The following is a 24,666-nucleotide window of genomic DNA, read 5'->3' as shown; positions in this document are numbered from 1 at the left end:
GACGCCATACAACTACCTCACCAGTAGACAGGACACCATACAACAGCCTCACCAGTAGACAGGAGGCCATGCCACCACCTCACCAGTAAAGAGGGCGCCATACAACTACCTCACCAGTAAAGAGGACGCCATACAACTACCTCAACAGTAGAGAGGACGCCATACAAACACCTCACCAGTAGAGCAGACACCGTACAACAACCACACCAGTAGACAGGACGCCATGCAACCACCTCACCAGTAGACAGGATGCCATACAACAGCCTCACCAGTAGACAGGATGTCACACAACCGCCTCACCAGTAGACAGGACACCATGCAACCACCTCACCAGTAAGGTGGACGCCATACAACTACCTCACCTGTAAAGAGGATGCCATACAACTACCTCAACAGTAGAGAGGACGCCATACAACTACCTCAACAGTAGAGAGGACGCCATACAAACACCTCACCAGTAGAGAGGACGCCCTACAACCACCTCACCAGTAGAGAGGATGCTATACAACCACCTCACCAGTAGACAGGTCACCATACAACTACCTCACCAGTAAAGAGGACGCCATACAACTACCTCAACAGTAGAGAGGATGCCATACAACTACCTCACCAGTAGAGCAGACACCGTACAACAACCACACCAGTAGACAGGACGCCATGCAACCGCCTCACCAGTAGACAGGACGCCATGCAACCGCCTCACCAGTAGACAGGACGCCATGCAACCGCCTCACCAGTAGACAGGACGCCATGCAACCGCCTCACCAGTAGACAGGACGCCATGCAACCGCCTCACCAGTAGACAGGACGCCATGCAACCGCCTCACCAGTAGACAGGACGCCATACAACAGCCTCACCAGTAGACAGGATGCCATACAACAGCCTCACCAGTAGACACGATATCATACAACCACCTCACCAATAGACAGGACACCATGCAACCACCTCACCAGTAAGGAGGACGCCATACAAATACCTCACCAGTAAAGAGGATGCCATACAACTACTTCAACAGTAGAGAGGACGCCATACAAAACACCTCACCAGTAGAGAGGACGCCCTACAACCACCTCACCAGTTGACAGGATGCTATACAACCGGCTCACCAGTAGACAGGACGCCATACAACCACCTCACCAGTAGACAGGACGCCATACAACCACCTCACCAGTAAAGAGGACGCCATACAACTACCTCACCAGTAAAGAGGATGCCATACAACTACTTCAACAGTAGAGAGGACGCCATACAAACACCTCACCAGTAGAGAGGACGCCCTACAACCACCTCACCAGTTGACAGGATGCTATACAACCGGCTCACCAGTAGACAGGACGCCATACAACTACCTCACCAGTAGACAGGACGCCATACAACCACCTCACCAGTAAAGAGGACGCCATACAACTACCTCACCAGTAAAGAGGATGCCATACAACTACCTCACCAGTAGAGCAGACACCGTACAACAACCACACCAGTAGATAGGACGGCATACAACCACCTCACCAGTAGAGAGGACGCCATAGAACAACCTCAACAGTAGAGAGGACGCCATACAACCACCTCACCATTATAGGGCTTTACAAGTCATGTTTAATTGTTATAAAACTGCAGCTTTCATTAAAATTATCCCTGGTGATCCTGCCATGAAGGTCCTTGTTCAGGCACTTCCTGTTATAGGGTGACAACACTCTGTCCCTGTTTTCCAATTAAGCTTCTTCATGATCACCCTGTCACACAGAATTCTAACAGAGGCTACAAGTAGCCATCACAACACACAGTAATGGTTCACTGCTGTCACCAACAGCATGGACCTCCCACAGAGATCACAGCCTCTTCCCTGACAATGCCGTCATCTGCTTTTCTCTAAATAAGGATGTCACCATCATTGCTTAGGCATCATTCAGGGTCACCATCTACATCCTGGACTGAGATGCTGGCTCAAAAATGACACAATCATGTAAATCCTGGTGCCTGTGTAGTTCTTGGCTGTGTTCACTAATGTCTGACACAGATCAGCCAGTACTGCAGCCTCTCATCTTGCTACAAAGTTGCAGTCTGATCACTGGGGGAGAGGAGACTGAGGAAATACTTCCTCCCGTCTGCAGCCGACCGATGACATCATCACAGCCTGGGCAAAGTCACGGAGTGGAGCTGAAAGATGATAAAAGGTAGAACTTTTCTGATAAATTATACTGCTAATGTATATTGTGATATCGGATTTTTCATGCACTTGTACACATGCTGACAGGTCCATTTGAAATCAAGCCGATTTATAGGACGATAGGCAGGAAGGGGAGGAACGTAGGTGGGCATCACCAGTATAAAGGATTTCCAGAGGAGGCGGGGCAATGGCACAGAGCATGCAGGATCAGAACTACACTTCCTGTGTGCGTCTCTGCGGTTGTTTGGCCCAGAGCTGCCCTTTAGCAATTTGAATGCATGCAGAAATAAAGTAGCAATCAATTGTCTTGTCGCACGCAGCGAGCGAGCGTTGAAATTTCTCGATAAGTGTCGCTAAAGGTGGGGTGAGAGGTTGGGGGTTTCAGTGAACCGTTTGCTCATCAGTTTATACGAGGAAATTAAAGTGGCCTCCATCTGTAAATGCTGGTTGAGGATTATAGATTATACTTATCAGACATTTGCATATCAGAATTTTAAGCAGTCAAACCCCTCCAGCAAACAAGGTCATTCCAAAGATAAAAATTCAGTTATTTTTTTTTTTTGTATTCCCAGCCTCGACTTGTCTTGCTGAATGTGACATTATGAAATTAACCCCCGACGTGCCTGGAGCACCCGCTTCTTCCGATGGAATAAACTAGCATGGAGGACTGCAGCCGTTTTGCAGACGGCACCCGATCTGGCGTTGGTCTAGGACATCGCTTCTCAAACTCCTCGGGGTGGATCCTGCAGCCCTATGGAGCTTTTATTTAACTTTAATGCAGAACACATCTAATAATATCGAAGCAATAAAGAAGTGTAAATGCACCGGGTTCAATCATGTCTGTAGAATAACAGACATGCAAAGAATGCGCAAGAAAAGAAGCGAAATTCTGAAAATTCTGTTACTAAATATGCTAAAAAATGTGCTCGACATGTCTAATGCCGCGTACACGGACTTTTCAACAGCAAAGGTCCAATGGAACTAATCCGTCAGACAATTCGATAATGTGTGGGCTCCATCGGACCATTGCTGTCCAAAAATCTGACGGACTTCAGGAATAGAACATGTTTCAAATTTTTCCGCCAGAACTCCACCGGACCCAGTTCCTATGGAGAAATCCTCTTTTCTGTATGCTAGTCCGACGGACGAAAACCGACACTAGGGCAGCCTTTGGCTACGAACTTCCTTATTCTAGTCCGGTTGTATGTCATCACGTTCAAATCCGTCAGACTTTGGTGTGATTGTGTGTGGCCAAGTCCGTTCATTCGGAAAGTCAGTCGGAAGTCCGTTGGGAAGACCGTCGGACCTAGTCTGCCGGAAAGTCTGCATTAGAAGACCGACCTTGGAAGCACACATTTATTAAGACCGCCATCTTGTATTGGAGGGTATCGTTACCAGCCTGGATTTAATGGCCCAAAGCAAATCTCAAGCCTACCCTAGGCGAGTTGAGACGATAGAATGTCATCTTCTCAGTTATAATGGATTGTATCAATGACCAACACACATTTGCTTGGTCAGTTGCAACTAAATGTCATGGATGATTATGCCTTTTTATTGCGCTGTGGCCGCTAGGTCTCTGAGTACATTTGAACAATTTACTTCAGCAGTGCCCAACAAGAAAATAAATTCTCATCATATTCAATGGTGCCCGTTCATACCTGGGTGTCGAGCAAAAAAATAAAATATAGTGTTTTTGGCAAATTGCATGTTTTTAGTCCCTATAGACATCAATGAGTGCGCCCAATAACAAGCATTTTAGCACCTAAATATTGGTGCTAAAATATTCTCTTATCAAACCCAGGCCTGTGAAGAAAAAATGGAGCGTCCATCCCCTGCTTGGTGAGGGTCCACAAGATCCCTACAACCTCCATTGATGGCTGTTACAAAAAAACGTGGCAAGCAGCAGAGCGCCTGGAAAGAAACTGGCATGGCGGACATGGCTCAAGAGCTCTGATAGCACAAGAGACCACAACACCCACTGGACAGCCAATACTAGGACAATGATGACATATAATGTCACAGATGATATGGCTTTCCATTGGCCAAAGAAAAAATGTTGAATACTTGAAAACACATAAAAAATGCATCAAAAACGTTTGTTTGCTGGTGATTAAAAAATGGCAAAATGTGCAAAAAAAAATCCATCATGAATGCTGCTGCCAGACTCATCCACCTTACCAACCACTTAGTGTCTGCCACTCCTCTCTGCCAATCACTCCACTGGGTTCCACTCACCCAACAAAATAAATTCAAAGTACTAACAACAACTTACAAAGCCATCCAAAACTCTGCCCACTTAGCTACATCACTAACCTAGTCTCAAAATACCAACCTAATAGCTTCCTTGTCACCTCATCCAATGCTGGCCTCCAGGACTTCTCCCGAGCTTCTACCATCCTATGGAACTCCATACCCCAAATCTATCTGCGAATCTATCCATATTTAGACAATTCCTGATAACCCTTCTCTTTAAAGAAACCTATCTTGCTTCTAACTGATACACTGTTTTTAATTTTGACATCAGCTCATCGCCCCCCAGTTATTACCTTTTGTACACATGACCCTCCCTCTTACTTAGATAGTAAGCTCTAACCCTCTGATTCCTCTTGTACCAAATTGTATAATTTTATTGTAACTGTAATGTCTGCCTTCACTTTGTAAAGAGCTACACAAACTGTTGGCACTATATAAATCCTGTATAATAATAATAATTCATTAACATTTTTGCCTGCATTAAATTTTAGCAATTCGTGCATGAGCACAAAAAAAGGCCGCATCCCTCTGTGTTGGAGGTCTGAGAACCCGCCGCCGAAGTCCCTGTGGTTTTCCAAAGTCAATGAACTAAGGGATATGGAGGATCTCACAGCTAACTTGAACAACTGGGGGGAGATCTTTTGTGACACCTGGAGACCTTGGCAGCATTTCATATACAGTACATGAAGCTCATCTTCAGGAGGTCTCGCAGCCTGGCTGATCTCCTGGACTTGGTCTGGAGAACCTGGATGAGAGGCTCTATCTGTCTCTCTATTGTTCTGCATCTGTACTTTTTCTTCAACAAGGGACACCTGGCCCCTTACTCTTTCTCTTCTCTAATCTCCCCCCCCCCACCCCCCGTATACCTGGCTCTGCCGTGAGCACGTTATTTCTTAAGATATTTGAATATCCTTTTATGCATTTTCCGTATCACACTGTTCCATGTCTGGGCCCAGACTGCCATCGGGATGCCCAGCTTCCCGATACATTGCTATGTTTTATGTAGTTGCACAGTTTTAGGTGTACAAGTATTTGTTCTGGGTCTTCCATGCCGCCACCACCTCGTATGCCTTATATTCCCTGTACATTGATGATCAGGTTAATGTTGGTATTATTATATGTACTGATATATACCATCTCTTACCTAGCCTGTTGACTTATGGATCTAAATGTTGTGACCCTCTTAGTTGTGAGTTGATAAATAATGTGTTTTCCTGACTATAAACTGCATCTTTTTTAATAAGGGAGTTAAAAAAATAAAAATGAAAAAAAGGCATCCTATTCACGTGGCAAATCTGACATAGTAGCTCACGCACCTTTTTAAAAGTCGAGATTAAGGCCCCCTTCACATGAGCGGTCTAATAGTGGCTGCCTGTCCATTTTTCAGGCGGACTGATCGGATCCTCTATTCTTCTCTAATCAAATGTAAACGGACTTATGTCCGTTTACACCCAGCTACCTCCATTTCGATCTAATTTGGCAAAAAAAAAAGGGGGGGGGAGGAGGGGGATCATTCCCCTCTGTCTCACAGGTTTGAAAGAGAGGGCAGTCAGGTTTAAGGGCCTCTTTCAGGCCTCTTTGTTTACATCAGACTGCCCATAGAGCAGAGTGGGTTGTGTCCCTGTCTGCTCTGCATAACTGGAGCAGACACAGACCGGTCAGCCTCTGCTCGGACAGATCACCCTCCGAACAAAACTAGATAAAAACTGATTCCTTCCCGTCTGAAATAGGCCTAATGTTTTATTTTAAAATCACGCATTTTGCTGCACTTGGGAAGCCATTAACGTTGAAGGGCAATGCAATTGCAACAAATGTTTTTTATGCACGATTGCTCGATTTACATTTGATGCCACTTCATCACCTGATTTAACTGGCAAACTGGGTGCAGTGCACATGGCTGCCGGGTATTTGTGCAGCTTCACCGTTCGCTTCAATGGGTCGCATTTGGTGGCTTTGCTGCCCGCCCACTATGACATGTTGGACATGTTGGATCGTTTTGCCTGCAGGTGTGAAGCATCATGACCGTGGCATGTAAACATTCCCATCTGCTGCCATTGCAAAACGTGTTTCAAATGCTCACTTTTTTACCCCACCCCACATCTAAACTTAGGCTAAGTGTGAAGGCTAAGCTGCTCACTTTTCAGAGATAGGGGCACTATCTGTGCTCTTCTGCAAACCATAGCCAAGCAGCTATGAACCAGGTGAAAACATTTTTAAAAGCGCACCACAATGGTAATAACGCTCTCAATGCTGTGTGTGAACTTATGAAGTGGATGGTGCAGGAAGGTTATGAGGGGGGCAGTTACTGGGTGGCAGGGCAGCAGCTTCTACAAGGAAAGGAAGTAAAATTGTTACTTAGTGACACGATCGTTACCAGTTGCTTCCAGTGTGATTTCCCTTTATAGCACAATGCTGCCATTTCACGCTCAGCTGATGGCATGAAATCCCAGCACGCAGAGTTCTGGCGCAATGCTCTTTATTTACAGAACACGGCTTGGATGCCAGTCTAACCCACCTAAACCCATTACAAAGTGTGTGACTTAACCCTCCTCCCTGCCCACGCTGCCACTAAACGCTCTGTTAGCTGTGCCCGGGATCTGAAAAAGAGTTGGCGCGGAGTCCAGGTTGGTTTTGGCCAGCAGCGCGCGCCTCCCCCTACTTTCCTGTGCCCCGCGGAGAATAGTGGTCTTCAGTCTCTGAGTCCTAGAGCTGGCACGTTCGCTTTAGCTGCCAGCCTGTCCCGCGCTTGATCAGTCATGTAAGTCAGATCTGCAATAAAGGTTTGCAGCAGTGAAGGACCGCAGCTGGGTGATAAATGGCCCATTTATGCTACTGGCCTCTCTCACATTCCCGGACGCCATCTCACCACGGGGTGACTCAACCGGATCACAAAGACCCAACCACCCCCCACTACCTCGCCTCACTGCTTCCTCCTGAAATTGATGTTTCATTGTTCATAAGAAAAAGATGAAGGATTGGAATATTGCAGAGATTTCATTTAAAAAATCAGAAAATCACAGAATAATTAATGCTTCTGAGAATCATTACTTCTCTGTAGAGTACTGCCCGTATTTCTGCCCAGGTCCCATATGGGAAAAATCCCACCTATGCTCCTTACAGTTCTTCAATATAAAAATTTGCTTGCAGCAAAACGACAGGTACTCTTCAACACTTAATTAAACGCATAACCTGCATACTTCCAGGTAGATCTTAAAGTGGACCTCTATGTAACTTTACAAGCACAATAAACCCCCCGACATGTCACAATGTGCAGCAACTGTATAGTTTCTCAGAAAAGCTCCACCCTTTATAAAAAGCCCTCCTGGAGCTTCAGTCAGTGACTTTGCCTAGGATGAGATGATGTCATCAGTCTGCTGCAGGCAGAAGGAACCATTTTCTCAGTCTCCCCTCCCCCAGTGATCAGACTGTGCACTGTAACTTTGTAGGAAGGTGAAAGGCTGCAGCCAGGAGCTGGTCTGTGCCAGACATTTGTGAACACAGCCAGGACCTGAACAAACACCAGGATTCAAACAATTCTCTCATCTCTGTGTTAGCATCTCAGACCAGGAAGTAGATGGCGACCCTGGATGATGCCTGGACAAAGATGGTGCCATCCTTCTGGAGAGAAAAGCAGATGAAGGAACTGTCAGGGGGAGTACTGTGGCCTCTGTGAGAGGCAATACATATCTGAAAGTATTACACTAATTATAACGGTCATACACTATGATGCCAAAAAGTATAGGGCTGCCTGCCTTTACACCCACATAGAATTTAATGGCATCCCAGTCTTAGTCCGTAGGGTTCAATATTGAATTGGCCCACCCTTTGCAGCTATAACAGCTTCAACTCTTCTGGGAAGGCCGTCCACAAGGTTTAGGAATCAAACATTCCCATAGACACACTACTAAACCTTGTGGACAGCCTTCCCAGAAGAGTTGAAGGTGTTATAGCTGCAAAGGGTGGGCCAACTCAATATTGAATGCTAGGGACTAAGACTGGGATACCATTAAAGTTCATGTGGGTGTAAAGCCAGGCGTCCCAAAACTTTTGCCAATCCGTGAGTATAAAGCAGTAAATGCTCACTGATGGCAAGTTAGTCACTGTCACACGCACCAGAAAAATTTACCTGCAGCACATACATTAACAGTATAATTTTTCAGAAACGCTCCAACTTGTATCATTAAAAAAAACTGTCCTTGAGTTCCAGTCAGTGATTTTGCCTAGGCTGAGATGATGTCATCTGTCTGCTGCAGGTGAGAGGAAGCATTTCCTCAGTCTCCTCTCCTGCAGTGATCAGCCTGTGCTGTACATTTAACTTTTTAGCAAGTCATGAAGGTGGGAGGACGCAGCGGGGACTGATCTGTGTCTTCGTTAGCATGCTGCTGAAATATATCTGATGACAGGACCACTTAAAGTTGCACAGAGAGTCGGGGTAGGGAGAGCGCAGCAGACAGCGTAGATTCAGCGGCTGCCATCTAATACGGCTCTCTCCCCACAGATGTCACTGAAGACAACATTTCCTGAACTCCCGGCCATGTTCTACAAGCTGTGCAGTGCAAACAGCGGGGGATCCAGTGCTCGTAGGAGAACACTACGGGAGCCAGATAGAGATCTGAGACTAAATTATTCAACAGCGGCTCAATGCAAGGCAGGAGCATAGGGCAGACAATGGAGGAGGGGGAGGGGGGGGCTGTTAACTTATCCGCCAAGGGGTTTGTGGAAAACAATCCAACTGGAAGGCAACAATGGCTCCCACTGAACAAGAAGCCCTTCAGAGGAGATGTCAATGTTTGGCCAGAAAGAGGCCCTTACGCTAACTGGAAAGAAGAGACTTTAGCATCCAAAGCAATCAATCACAGACCTTCTAGTTTCAAATGTTCAGGAAGACAGGAGAGGCCTTAAAAGACCCTGTAAGCAAAGTGAGCTCCAGTGATAATGAGCAGTCTACCACATTTCATGCAGATTAACAGGTGTTGGTGGAGCACCAGACCCAAGAGTAGGCAGAGATAAAGAGCTTCTAGCTTTTAGGGGCAGCTCTCTGTCAACTGGGGTGTCTCAGAGGGTTCCTGGAGTGGTCTGAAGGGCATTAAAAGGATTAGATTTGCGAAAAGACTTGAATGAGTTCAATATAAATGTTATATGTTTTCATGACAAGAGCTCAATAGGCCAACATGTTTCGGGGACTCAAAACTCCATCAACTGTTGTCCAGTACCATTTTGAACTTACCGTCGGCATTGAAGCCCAGATGAAGAGGGACATTGAACCCTGAAACGTGTTTTTGGAAACCAATCTAACTAGAAGGCAACAATGGCTCCCACCACCAAGAAGCCCTCAAAGATATTCTATTTCCATGTGCAAGAGAGGCAGTGTAAAACCGTGCAAGCAACGTGAACCCAAGTGATAGCGAGCAGGCACTTCTATAAGGAGTATTCATCATTGCATGCGGATAGATAAAATGTGTTAGTGAAGCACTAGACCTCCGGAAGGCAAAGATGAAGAGACAGAATTTAAATTTGAGAGGCAGCTTTCTGTCAACTGGGTTGTTCCAGAAGGTCCCTGGAGTGGTCTGAAGGGTATAAGAATGAGGGAACCAAAAGACTTGAAGGAGTTCAGTATAAAATTTTATTTTTCATGACAATAAGTTAATAAATGAACACGTTTTGGGGTCTCAAACCTCCTCCATCAATTGCTGTCCAGGACCATTTGGAACCCTGACGAAGGGGTAGCTTTGAGCCCTGAAGCTTATTGAATTATTTATTTAATGTTGTGAAAAATAAAATTTATACTGGACCAATTCAAGTTTTTTGCCACTCTCATCCTTTTTATGTCTTACATGCAGAGATTTTCCACCATGCTACTTTTATTCCTTTTCTTCACTGTAAAAGGAAAATCTTTACTTGTTTGAGGAATCCACATCACCCTCAAAAAGAGTGCCCTGTCCTAAATGTCCGCCATCATGTTACGTCATGAGCAAGGCACCTATGTAGCAGAGGTGAGACGTGCAGGACAATAGCAGACTCTAGCACTGGACGGGAGCTTTACCCAAAGTGGATATTCCCATGGCTTACAGCAAGCGTCTCCAAACTTTTTAAACAAAGGGCCAGTTTACTTCAAAACTTGGGGGGAGGGTTCACGAGGAGCAAAAAATGTCCTGTGTGAGTGGACAATGTCCAAATCTTTGAGGTCGGTGGGAGTGAAAAAAAATGACATTTAGTCAGTAGGAGGAGAAATCCTGCCTCATTGTTGGTGTTGGTTCAAAAAATAGTGTGCCACTGTTGGTCATGGAAAGGAATGGTGCCCCACTGTTGGTGTCAGTAGAAGAAATGGCACCCCATTGTTGGTGCCCCACAGTTGGTGTCAGTGGGTGGTATGGTGCCCAATAGTTGGTGTTATGAAAAGGAATGGCCCCCTACTGTTGGTGTCAGTGGAAGAAATGATGCCCCATTCTTGGCGTCAGTGGAAAGATGACACCCCCTTCTCTTGGTGTCAGTGGGAGGAATGATGCGCAATTGTTGGGGTCAGTGGAAGGAGTCGTGTCCCATTGTTGGTGTCAGTGGAAGGAATGGTACCTCATCTGTAGTGTCTGTGGGAGCAATTGTGCCTTGGGGAAGAACAGTGCGCGAGGGGTAGAAAAAAGGCTAGCAAAATGCCACATCCATCCCTGAGAATTGGTATATATTAAATGTCGTCTCTCCCCCCCCCCCCCCACAGCATCCACCCATAACTGAAATACAGCTTTCAGGCAGGCTGACCTAGACCGGATTGGCGATGGAAGGGCAGATCCTCTGACTGGCCATGGGGGATCCGATAGCGGCCCTAATCAGTCAGGGCCGGTCATATGACTTTCTTGTCTTTGTAAGGACATCATCTTACCTGTTTACCTGGGGTGTGGATAAGATTATTTGCCGTATCTGGCCAAGATGTTTTTAGCACAGAAAGTGCCAATGGAAATATAAAGCACAATATCTCACATCTGCAATTAATCAACTGAACTGATTAGCTAATCTGCTGAACTTTGCATGTGTCAGTTTAGTCATCAATCGAGTCCAGAGGGGAGCCCGGCCTCAACCTGCCAATCAAGTCTCCATGCAAGACGTGAGGTATAGCCCTACTGCACACGCCCCAGTCATATTGTCATGCTGCTTCCATTTTTCTGAGAGTTGGCTTGAAATGAGACATAGGAAGGTTTAAAATCTCTGTCCCCAAGGAGATTTTTCCCACACTTCCTGTGTTATTTCCCTCTCATTTCCTAAACTGGTGACACCCTCTCACATTTTAACACATAGGGTGTCACTAAAACCACAATTGAAGAAAAATGGAGCCAAATGGGACAAAGGAAGCACTAAGATCTGGACATGTTCAGGGGAGAATAGCCCCTCAATTCAATGGTGTCAGTGAGATTGTGACCCCCAGGGGAGAATAGCCCCTCAATTCAATGGTGTCAGTAAGATCGTGGCCCCCAGGGAAGAATAGCCTCTCAATTCAATGGTGTCAGTATGATAATGGCTCCAGGGGAGACTAGCCCATAAATTTAATGGCATCATTGGAATAGTGGCCCCTAGGAAAGAATAGTCCCCAAGATTATTGGTGTCAGTGCAATAGATTATTGACTCCAGGGTAGATTAGCCCCTCAATTCATTGGTGTCAGTGGGATACCAGCCCTCAGGGTAGACTGTTCCCTCAATTCACTGGTGTCAGTGAAAAAGTGCCCCTTAGAGGAGGCTAGCCATCAATTCACTAAAATCAGTGGGATAGGGACCACCAGTGCAAAAAGGCCCTGAATCATTGCCCTCAGAATAGTGGTTCCCAGAGACAAATAGCCCCCTAAATGGATCAAAATCAGTGGGAAAGTGACACCCAGGACAGAATATCTACCGAATGATTGTGTCAGTGGAATAATGGACCACAGGGGAAAGTGGCCCCTCAAATTATTGATATCAGTGATGGTCTGGGCCCGGCAGCCGGAGGGAGCTTCAGGCAATAGTGAACACTAGTTTATAAGGAAAGTAACAGGAGACTTTATTTGTGATGTCATAATACATACATGAGCTCAGCCTGATCACTGGGAAGCCATCCAGTGTCCACGGAACACACAAAGTTGGCATCACCCATCTTGTCCGAGTATTTCCAGAGTCAACATTAAGCGACTGTTTAACAGCCTACAGACTAAATAAACAGCCCTACGCTAAGGCCAGAAACACACGGAGTTGGCATCACTTTAACTCTGAGTAAACCTTCTTGGAAGGATTTCAGAACAAGCACAATGTACAATATTTATAAACATCCAAATAAACGTTCCACATTCTTCTCAGAAAGAAAAGCCCCATCCAACCGTTTCACCTACTTATTAGAGCAGATGTAGGCAACCCCCAGCAAGCGAAGACTCTTTTGCAGGGACTCGATTCCCTCCCCATCAGCAGAGCAGCGCAGGGAAGTGTCGGTGAGTATACATTCCAATTTCAGAATTACCCACACCACACCTGTACTGAGGGGGAGGCACTGTGCCCCCACACATTGTAAACGGTGGGAAACATTGTTTGGTTCTCCAACTTTTCTGAAGCTGCGATTGTCAGCTTTTGTGATGGGGAAGAGATTGGGTGCAGTTCTGGTGGGAGGGGGGGGTCCCTGTTTCCAAGAGCAGGAGGACTTTCATTGGCCACTGCTAAAAAGCCAATCGCAGTCCTGCTAGCCCCGCCCACCATCTGGATGAAGATGACTCTCTTGGTTGACACTTCCAATCTCAGAAAGAAGAGATTTCACTGATTGAGAACCACAATCAGGTGACAGTTTGTGGAATTACTGTTGAGCTTCTGGGAACTTTGTTAAAATTATTCCTGAACCTTTGCTCCACTTACTGTGTCCCTTTAAGCCACAGCCGGGAGGCCCACAGTGTCCCTTTAAGCCTCAGCTGCGGGGGTCCAACTGATGATCCTGCACACAGGCCCACTGCTTTCAGAAAATACCTGAGCTCATCATTGCGCATTCATTCTAGATGCTTGTATGTGACATCACATACATCCCATACAACACATACATCCCATACTACATCACATACATCCTATACATCCCATACATCACATACATCACACAGAAGCACGTGAGCTGGATGTGAGAGGTAGATCAGCAGGATGCATTTACCGGGACAGGTAGATGTGTCTCATCTCTGCTTCCTTTCACCACACTGAATATCACACATATCATAGATGAGAAGAGGGTGCAGCGGTGGGGAAAATGAGCAGAAGGGGTTCAGAGGTGGGATAGAAGAGCAGGAGGTACAGTGGTGGAAGAGAGAAGGGGCTTCAGTAGCGGGAAAGAAGAGCAGGGGGTTCAATGTTGGGGCAGATGAGAAGGGGGTTCAGTGGTGGGACAGAAAAGCAGGGAGGATAGAGCAGTGGGGTAAATGTGTTGGTGAGAGAGATGAGCAGGAAGAACAGAGGTGGGACAGAAGAGCAGGGAGGTACATTGGCGGAGCAGATGAGAAAGTGGGTTACTGTGGTGGGGCAGATGAGAAAGCGGGTTACAGTGGTGCGGCATATGAGCAGATGGGTTCAGTGTTAGGACAGATGAGAAAGTGATTCAGTAGTGAGACAGAAGAGCATGTGGGTACATCGGTGGAGCTGATATGCAGGGAGGTTTAGTGGTGGGGCAGAAGAGAAAAGGGTTACATTGATGGGGCAGATGAGCAGCAGGGTTACAGTGGTGGGACAGAAGAGCAAGGGGGTATAGTGGTGGGGCAGATATGTAGGGGGTACAGTGCTGGGGCAGATCAGCAGGGGGGGTTCACTGTGGGCCAGATGAAAGGGGGGTTAAAGTGGTGGGAAAGATGAGGGGGGCAGGGGGTACAGAGGTGGGGCAGATGTACAAGGGGGTACAGAGGTGGGGCAGATGTACAAGGGGGTACAGTGGTGGGGCAGAGGAGAAATGAGGTACATTGGTGGGACAGAAGAGCAGGGGGAACAGAGGTGGGGCAGATGTACAGGAGGTACATTGGTGGTGCAGATGAGAAAGGGGGTTACAGTGGTGGGGCAGATGAGCAGATAAGTTCAGTGTTAGGACAGATGGGAAGATGGCTCAGTGGCGGGACAGAAGAGCATGGGGGTACAGTGGTGGAGCAGATGTGCAGGGAGGTACATTGGTGGGGCAGATGAGCAGGGTAGTACAGAGGTGGGACAGATGTGCAGGGGGGTAACAGTAGTGGGGCAGATGTGCAGGGGGGGTTATAGTGGTGGGGCAGATGAGCAGGGGGTTACAGTGATCTGTGGTGTGAAGGTGCATGAATTGGGGCTGATCTGAAGTGAGAGTGCAGGATGTTAATTTCTCACTACTCAAGTAGTTTACAGCATTTACTTTATAAAAAATCCTTTTCATGATTGAGATTGTGAAGTTGACATGTTTTTGTTATAAAATCGTCACTCAATTTATTTAAAAACATTTTTTAGCACACTGTGCTCAAACGGTTGCCTACCCCTGTTATAGAGTGTGAAAGTGAGCCGTCCTTTTATCCAAATTGTGTCACATGTTCCTCTATTGACACTATAAGTGTCAGTTTCAACACACATTACACAAGTATGGTCCCATTGTTGTCACAAACCGGAAACCCCGTCCTGAGAAATGCCATGCAGCCGGAGTGTATGTAGAGCGAAGTGGCTGTAAAAAAGGCTGCAGGAGATCAGTGGCACGGAGGTGCAACAAAGAATTAAAAGTAAAAAGGTGAAACCAGTATTTTATGGGAAACTATTTATCATACAAAAAATTGGGTGTGCTCTATCTGATGTGCTGCAGATTTTCTTATGCACATTGTGAGAAGCTCCCAGTGTGCAGTGAAATCAGAGTAAGTACTTCTTTCAGTCCAGGAGAGGAGCCGGTACCACTGTGCAAGACTTGTCATGATATTCCTGCCCAGATCAGTAAAATAAATGTGATCCTTTCAGAGGGGGGCTGATTTGGGCATTGTGCAAATGAAATCCCCTCTACCCCCTCCCCCATATACCCAATGGTGACTTCTATCACCGTGCAGGAACGTCTCAGGGTCCCATCTCGCCGAGTACGTGCCCTCTGCTTCCTATCTGACAGTCCACTTCCTGTTTTTATTATCTAACAGAATTCCAGAGCATTCCAGTGCGGCTGCATCACTCTCGTACAGTTGCAGCGGGGTCACATATTGAAGCGCACACTGATCTGCTGCATAAGCTGCTCACGTGTGTGTGTTTGTGTGTGGGCGAAGGTAATGAACAATACCCACGGCGGTCCCAATGCCGCACTTTCCCAAATTTCCGATCAGTGCACAATGAACAAAATGCACGGGTGATGAAAAGTAAAGGACGCTCCCAGATGACTCCTATGTGTCCTCCTGTCACCTTTACCGAGTCTATTACCACTGCAGCTTTCTATCCTCTAACAAGGGTTTAACGCCAATGCTCTGGGATAGAACACAAAGCTACGACTCATAAATATATAAACTTTATCTAAAGGCCCCATTCACATCTAAGGTTTCTCTGAACCCCTGGGGGGCAAGGCTCCTGACAGGGACAAGATTACGAACTTGATCTTTCTAATCAGAAGGCCTGGTGAACTACTCTCCTTATGGCACTGGGCATGACTACTAGGTCAAGAGAGACCCCCAGGTTCAGTGGAGGAAGGAGCCACCCAACCTCCCCCAAGACTTCAGGGAAAGCCCGAAGACTCACACCCTTCATCCAATGAAAAAACGCACACAAAAGTGAAAAGTGATAAACGTGAGGAGAATAATAAATTAAATGAATAAAAAAGTGACCGTGCAATGTGCACTGGCTTGGCCCTGAGTCCTGGTAGCAAAAATTGCCCTGGACTTAGCCAAAAGGCCAAGCCCATCGAGGTGCAGTGCAGAAAACGTTTTTGGTGCTGTGACACTGTGCCTGTTCACACAGTGGGGTCCCACACCCAATGGTTACTAACAGCACCCCTAAGGCAACCACTCCCAGGGGGCACAGACACTTCAGACTCTGCCTTCCCAGCTAATGGCCAAACAAGGTAGATCCATTCAAACCAGGAGGAACTGGGCCCATCCAGTTTTCCCGGTGGGAATTACTACTGTGGCCCAACTGCCTGTGGGCATCCTAGTTTCTGTTCCAGCCGGTACTAACCTGTAGAGCCCCCATCATACCAGCAGGAATATACATCAATTCCGACCAATAGGCGAAAATGATGTTGAGGCACCCCTACTGGACACTGATAAGGACAGATACTACACTTAGCCAAAAGACAGAGAAGCAATTAACAGCAATGTTTAATGCAATTGGAGGAAGAGCAATCTTTATTATGATTGGGGGTGGAGCAATGTTTCTATCTCTAATCTCAATTGGAAAGTGAATGAAAATTGATTAGCTCCATCTGATAAATGGGAGCACACACACACACACACACACACACACACACACACACACACACACACACACACACACACACACACACACACACACACACAATCAGAAAATGGACAGAATGTTCCATATGGAATAATTAGAGAATTTTTTAAGACACCATAATATCATTTGCATTAAAAGCAGGGAAACAGCTCTCCTAAGCCAATATTATGAAGATCAGAAATAATTTGCATAGTTTGGGTCAATAATTTTTTTTAGACGTATACACAACTGTTAAAAAAAAAAAAAAAAAATACCTGGACCGCTCCACGAATGAGGCTCCGCTGCATCCTCTGTGCTGTCGGCAGCCTCTGACTCTTTGTAGTTCACGCTGTCTTCCACCTCCGCGCTCTCGGCCTCTGTAATAAAAATGAAATAAATAGTTAAACAACCTTCCTGCTCATATTATTGAAGAACGTCACTGCATACTCTCTCCATCTGACCATGTAATTAAACAAGTAAGAACCAGGAAGAAAGAAATAAAAAAAAAGAGAGGAGCGACCAGAGTCATTCTCCTATTCTATTACGTAGAAAGGCACAGCAGAAGTGTAAGGCAGTGACCCAACATTGGGAGTAAAAATTTCAATAACAGTCCATGCAGCTGCTATGGAGCTCTGGGGTGGGAGAGGGCCCCATTAATGAGGCAGGTGAGGAAAACTAAATTGTAAAGTTTCCAATATAGAAGAGCTGAATTCAGGCCTCAGGATTGCCGCTAGTCACAGATACCCCCAGGTATCTGTGACTGTGCAGGAAGAAGCACTGGTTGAGCTGTATGTGGGTAGATTTATTGCCCTCTGTCATTGCCGGGAGGGGGCAGCCATAATTTGAAGTTCTGTTTCTGGTTCCTAGGAAGTATATCAGCTGTTGCACGTTCTGTTAGGACAGCATTGATCACACAATCGCTGCTGTACAGGAGGCTCAGGCTTCAACCGATGCTCTACCAACACACCTTCCAGAGAATTGACATTTGGGGAAAACTTCCTCCATATGGTCAGAAAACCCGTGGGGGGGGGGGTTATCTTCTCCATCCAAAAGAAACATAATACAAATCTGAAGGTTCTCACAACTCACCTAACATTGCGTTCAATTTTATTCAAACAAAAAATTTCAGAGCATTTCGTTGTTCAATATTCAGGATACTGCTCATTCAGGTCACCTGACGGCAATATCTTATCTCTGTGTTACAATGTGTTGATCAATATTCTCCCCAATTGCCATCACCATCTAAGCCCTGATGAAGAGAGTGTTGACACGAGAAACGTGTCGTCTGAAATAAAGATTTGCTAGATGCGCACTACATATCTATGTTGCTCTCACTCTCCTCACACTCCTTAGACTACTCTGAGGACCCTCATGGACAAAACGCCACCTTCAAAATTTACATCGAAGAATGTAACCCTCCTGTTTTGGTCCAGCGCTGTACCAACATATCTACTGTTGTGCTTCCACAGACTCAACATTTGAAGAATTTCCTCCATGTAAAACTGGGCATTCTCCAGTAGACTTTTGTTCAAATATTTGTAAAGAAATTCAAATGGATCATCTGAGCATTGGATAGTGCTATCGGGGACTGGACACATTTTCTAAGGAAAACCCAAAAAAGTTTTGATTGTCATGCCAATTATTATTATGATTATTATTATAATACAGGATTTATATAGCGCCAACAGTTTGCTAAGCACTTTACAAAATTAAGGCAGACATTACAGTTACAATACAATTTGGCACAAGAGGAATCAGAGGGCCCTGCTAGTTTGATGGTTTGAACTTTGCATTCAGGATGAACATATAACATTACACAAAGTACAATTTTTCCCGAATGAAAAGCCCATTCACAGTTAGAAATTTATGATTTTTTTTTATTTAGAGAAATTTTTTTCCATCATTCTTTGATTTTCCCAACTCTATGGTTGAAAACAATTGGCAAATGGACTCCATTACCTATTAGAAAATCGAACCAATGTTCCAACAGGGAAATATTTTTGAACAAAAGTGTACTGGTGTATGGCCAGCATAACAGAGTAGGATAGTCAGGAGACCCAATGGGAAGGTTATCTCCATCCATCCAAAAGGAAATCAAATTTTGGTAGAAATTGGTGAATGTTCTCATTGGCTCACCTAATGCTACCTTCTTTCTTCTTTAGGCTAGGTTTCCACTAGTGTGACTTTTCATGCGATTTGGGACTGAAAAGTCACATGACAAGTCATACCCCATGATTTCCAATGAGTACCGTTCATATATGTGCGACTTCAAGTCCCTGCACTACTTTGGTCTCACTTTAAAGCGGGGTTCCACCCTAAAGTGGAACTTCCGCTGATCGGAACCCTCCCCCCCTCCGGTGTCACAATTGGCACCTTTCAGGAGGGAGAGGGGTGCAGATACCTGTCAAAGACAGGTATTTACACCCACTTCTGGGCATAGACTCTCACGGGAGTCTATGCCTCTTCCTGTCCCTGCGCGCTGTCTGCTGGGACACACGCGGGTCCCAGAGACAGCGCGGACAATTCCTATTGCGCTGCGCGACTTGCGCATGCGCAGTAGGGAACCGGGAAGTGTAGACGCAGCGCTTCACTTCCTGATTCCCTCACCTAGAATGGTGGCGGCAGCAGCCGAGAGCCGAGCGATCGATCGGCCTCAGCTGCCGGCATCGCTGGACCCCGGGACAGGTGAGTGTCCATTTATTAAAAGTCAGCAGCTGCAGTATTTGTAGCTGCTGGCTTTTAATTTTTTTTCCACAGTGAAATCCCGCTTTAATGCGACTTGAGGTCCATAGACCTCAAGAATACACAGGCATTGCTTCAAGTCGTGGTAAAAAAATCACGGTAAAATCACGCGACTTTGGGGACGCAATAGTGGAAACATAGCCTTAGGCCACTTTCACACTGAGGAGCTTCTAAACTGCCAGTAAAAACACTGAGCGCTTTTGAAGAGCTTTTCAGACGCTTTTGAAGAGTTTTCCATTCATTTCAACGGAGAGGGGAATTTTTTACAGCCCTGCCAGCACACTGCCCCAGTGTGAAAGCATTCACTGATTTTAATGGAAATAAGTTTTCGTGAGCTTTTTAGGCGCTGTTTTTAGCGCAAAAGCGCCTGAAAAGCGCCTCAGTGTGAAAGTGGTCTTAGCCCTTGTACACACGGTCGGAGATTCCGACGGAATGTGTCCTATCGGAGCGTTTTGTCGGATAATCCGACTGTGTGTGGTCTCTATCGGACTGTTTCGTCGGAGTATCCGACGGACCAAGTTTTCCAACTTGTCCGTAAAATTTTCCGACAAAATGCTCCGATCGGACTAAATCCGATCATGTGTAGCCTACTCCGACGGACAAAGTGCCACCCATGCTCAGATCAAATTCCTACACCAAAGCTATTGGCTACTAGCCTGAACGTAGTCCCGTCGTAACGAAATAACGTCATCACGTTATGTACAATCGGATTTTCCGACAACTTTGTCCGACTGTGTGTATGCACGGATTTGGTTGTCAGAATGTCCGACCGTGTGTACAAGGGCTTAGTGGTCGCTGGCCATACATGTTTCGATTTTATTATTCAAATTGAGTGTAAATCAAACATTCAAATAGGCATAGCTCCCTTATGATTGATGTAGATCATATTCATTCAAACTGAGTTGATTGGCCAGGACAGAAGGTTATCAATCATATTGATGCATTGGCAGCACTGAGATGCCTCGCTCATGAATAAAATCATATTTTGATATATAAGATTTTTGGTGAAAACAGAGATGTGATTGATCTTACGATCATATCTTTCAACTCTTATTTAAAATCCACTACCCTCTGTGTGTCATATCGATCCAATGGGTTGTCAACTATTGATCGATTATTCCAATCAGAAAAGAAATCGGTCAATATCAAAAGCATGTATGGCCCCTTTACTTTAGCTAATACAGAAATTTGCCAAGATTACCGATATAACCTTTTGGGTGTTTTTTGCAGTCCTCTATATTGATGAACGACTCCACTGACCACAGACCATCATCGGTGATGGGATGGGGAGGAGGGGCAATCCTGTCCGGCAGTTCGGTGGTTAATCAGTCCAGGTCTTTTTCCTAGCAACTGGCTGATAATAATTCTCCCCATTAACAGCAGTTGAAGATGGTGTGATAAGGCTATCAGCCTATGACAGTGCCTGCGATTACTGCACAAAGTGCATGTTTGCATACAGCCCGGCCATGATAACCAGCAAGAGCCGAGATCGATACAACCCATAAAAAAGACGACGTCAGGATTATTAATAGCTGCCCCGGGAGGATGATTAACATCAAATCGATGGGAATTAAAACCGCACCCCAATAGGCACTTTCCAGGTAAAAACACTGAGCCGCGTCCAATCGCCACCCATTGGAGGACACCGCTGCACTCTGAACAGGGAAAACATTTAACCAACCACGCAAAAAGTTTCTCTGACATAAAGTTTGGTTAAAGTGTTCCTAGCATCAGATATAGAATTCCATGTCAGCATGATAAATAATGTGTCAGTGTAACCCTTCCAGGTATTCATTACCTTTCACATAGACCACAGTATTGCCCCTGTGAAGTCCCTCATCTTTTCTCTCTAGAACGATGGTGCCATCTTTGTTCAGACATCATCCAAGGCCACCATCTACTTTCTGGACTGAGATGTTGGCTCGGAGGTGACACAGTCATGTAACTCCTGGTGCTTGTGCAGTTCTTGGCTGTGTTCACAAGATCAGTTCCTTCTCCAGCCTGTCAGCCTTGTGACTTGCTACAATCTGAATACACTATATTGACAAAAAGTATTGGAACGCCTGCCTTTACACGAGCATGAACTTTAATGGCATCCCAGTCTTAGTGCGTAGGGTTCAATATTGAGTCGGCCTACCCTTTGCAGCTATAACAGCTTCAAACCTTCTGGGAAGGCTGTCCACAAGGTTTTAGTTAATCCCAAAGGTGATCTATCAGGTTGAGGTCAGGAATCTGTGCAGGCCAGTCAAGATTCTCCACCCCAAACTCGCTCATCCATGTCTTTATGGACCGTGCTTTGTGCACTGGTGTGCAGTCATGGTGGAACAGGAAGGGGCCATCCCCAAACTGCTCCCACAAAGTTGGGAGCATGTAATAGTCAAAATATCTTGGTATGCCGACACCTTATGAGTTCCCTTCACTGGAACTAAGGAGCCAAGCCCAACCCCTAAAAAACAACCCCATGCCATAATCCCCCCTCCGCCAAACGATTTGGACCAGTGCACAAAGCAAAGTCCATAAAGACATGGATGAGTGAGTTTGGGGTGGAGGAAATTGACTGGCCTGCACAGAGTCGTGACCTCAACCCTATAGAACATCTTTGGGGTTAATTAGAGCAGAGACTTTGAGCCAGGCCTTCTTGTCCAACATCAGTACCTGACCTCACAAACACGCTTCCGGAAGGATGGTCAAACATTCCCATAGACACACTCCTAAACCTTGTGGACGGCCTTCCCAGATGAGTTGAAAATGTTATAGCTGCAGAGGGTGGGTCAACTCAATATTGAACCTTACAGACTATGGCCAGCATAATAGAGAAGGATAGTCAGGAGACCGGGAAGGTTATCTCACCTAATGTTACCTTAAAGTTCATGTACGTGTAAAGGCAGGTGTCTCAATAGTTTTGGTAATATAGTGTATGTTTCAGACTGATCACTGGGGGGGAAAGGAGACCAAGGAAATGCTTCCCCCTGCCTGCAGCAGACTGATGACATCATCTCAGCCTAGGCAAAGTCACTGACTGTAGCTCAGTGATGGCTCTTTAATGTAAAATAATACTGTTACTAAATAACTGTGATGTCAGGAACTTATTCATGAAGCTACTCCATGGTGCATTTTCAGGAGCCGAATCCTGAGCCTTTGCACACAGGACTGACTGTAGGGAAGGAAAGGTTACAGTGTGTATTATCCTAATCAGATACCTGCCAAGTCACTGAGAGCATTATTAGTAACGTGGACAAAGCACTTGTAATGCAGCGTCACTGGGGCAGGTCCCTTATCGCTCGCTATCAGCTATTATCGCTTTCTAGGACTTCACAGTCAGCATTTGGGGGAGGGGACAGATGCCTTTTCCCAGGAAGAAACTACAAGTACCAGCAGTGACAGATTAGAAAATGTGAATGTTTGGATAGAAATCTTGGAGCTACTATGTAATATTTCCAAGATTTCCATCAGATCATATTTGTATATATTGTGTGCGGTGTGCGGTGAGCTGGGTGGGGGGGTGGGTTCAAGTATGGATACTTTCAAGCCAGCCATACGTAGATTGAAATTTGGTTGGTTCAGCAGGGGTCGAATTTTGATCCATGCATAGGCAGGCTGGTTGTACTTGTCTACAACCAGCCTGTCGGGTTTTTTCTGAATGATCAGTGCCACCGGCTATAGCCAGCAACACAGCTCATTGTATTCTGATGGCAGGAAAGACTCCTCGTTGTCAGAATAAAGTACCACAGCGGGAAGGATTCCTCCACCCACATCGAACGTGTGGAAGGGGGCATTTACTTTTTTTCTTTTTTTTTTTTCAACCCACTAGTTGGAAAAAAAAAAGAAGGATCAATGTATGGCCTGCCTTACATAGTTACATTTTTGCAGCTTGGACCAATGTAGCCATCTACATATCATACATGTAGTATGGTTCTAGAATCTGGAAATCACTACAGAATGCTACTCGGTGATCTCCACTTGCTACCAGGTCCTGTACTGAGGGACTGCCCTGCTACATTGTGAACACAGGAGGTCGGCGGCTAGACATGGGCGCCATTCAGAGATCGCATCAGCGATTTCAGTTCACCTACACACACACACACACAGCGGTTATCACAGCAATCCATTACGGTATGTATAGGTACACAGTCTATTAGAAGAACAATACATAATTATTAAGCATTTGTACCTGAGTTGCAGGGGGGTGTGGCCTCTTCACGCAGGTTCTCCAGTGGATCCGCTTCACCCGTCTCCTGATCGGAAGCCTGCGGCACAGAGCTGCTCGGCTCTCCTGGTAATGAAGGTAGGAAGACCTGAGTGAGGATTTGTCTCAGTGAACTCAGCAATTGTAAGAAAGGGGAATGTTCTCCATAGTCAGAGACAACCAGCCATCTCTGAGAAACACAAAGCAGTAAACACAGTGGCTTCATAGGAAACTTCCAACAGAACGCCATAAAACAATATAATGATCATATATACCATGGCAGTGTACATAGAGATATATGGTGCAACATTTACCAGAGGCTTCTCTATGTATGTAAATGTCACAATTGTCATGTATTTGTTTTGTGCAGATCATCGTCATTTCTCACCCTCCCACCTTTACCTGGAAAAGTCAGTCTCTACCCCTCCCACAACTAGGGGTTTTCCCTGCAGTAGTTTGTCTTTACTCCTCCCACAACAGAGAGATTTTCCTGCAGTAGTTTGTCTTTGCTCCTCCCACAACAGAGAGATTTTCCTGCAGTAGTTTGTGTCTCTGATCCTCCCACATGGGTGAGATTTCACTGCAGCAGCTTATGACTTTGCCCCTCCCACTATGGTGAGATTTCCCTGCTGTAGTTTGTGTCTTTGCCCCTCCCACAACCATGAGATTTCCCTGCAGTAGTTTGTGTCTCTGCTCCTCCCACAATGGCGAGATTTCCCTGCAGTAGTTTCAGACTCCGCCCCTCCCACAATGGTGATATTTCCTGTAGTGGTTTGTGTCTCTGCCCCCCCCCCCCCCCACAGTGGTGAGATTTACCTCCAGTAGTTTGTGTCTCTGCCCCTCCCACAACCATGAGATTTCCCTGCAAGTTTGTGTCTCTGCCCCTCCCACAATGGTGAGATTTCCCTGCAAGTTTGTGTCTCTGCCCCTCCC

The 24,666-nt window shown here is 45.9% G+C and overlaps 1 protein-coding gene across 2 annotated transcripts in view; it reads right to left on the bottom strand.

The window, feature by feature from the left end:
- The window catches only part of ZFPM1 (zinc finger protein, FOG family member 1), a 163,198-nt gene that overhangs the window by 46,816 nt on the left and 91,716 nt on the right, over nucleotides 1–24,666 (bottom strand). For both annotated transcript variants that reach the window (XM_077453368.1, XM_077453370.1), the window contains exons 3-4: nucleotides 23,719–23,820; nucleotides 17,081–17,182 (exon numbers count right to left, since the gene is read on the bottom strand). In XM_077453368.1, the coding sequence (XP_077309494.1) occupies nucleotides 17,081–17,182; nucleotides 23,719–23,820 (204 nt within the window). The remainder of the gene's footprint in view (nucleotides 1–17,080; nucleotides 17,183–23,718; nucleotides 23,821–24,666) is intronic.

This window comes from Lithobates pipiens, unplaced genomic scaffold, assembly GCF_037356315.1.
Source record: "Lithobates pipiens isolate NorthernLeopardFrog02 unplaced genomic scaffold, aLitPip1_a1.2 Scaffold_10, whole genome shotgun sequence".
Taxonomy (NCBI): Eukaryota; Metazoa; Chordata; class Amphibia; order Anura; family Ranidae; genus Lithobates; species Lithobates pipiens.
This window is presented reverse-complemented; position numbering and strand designations above follow the sequence as displayed.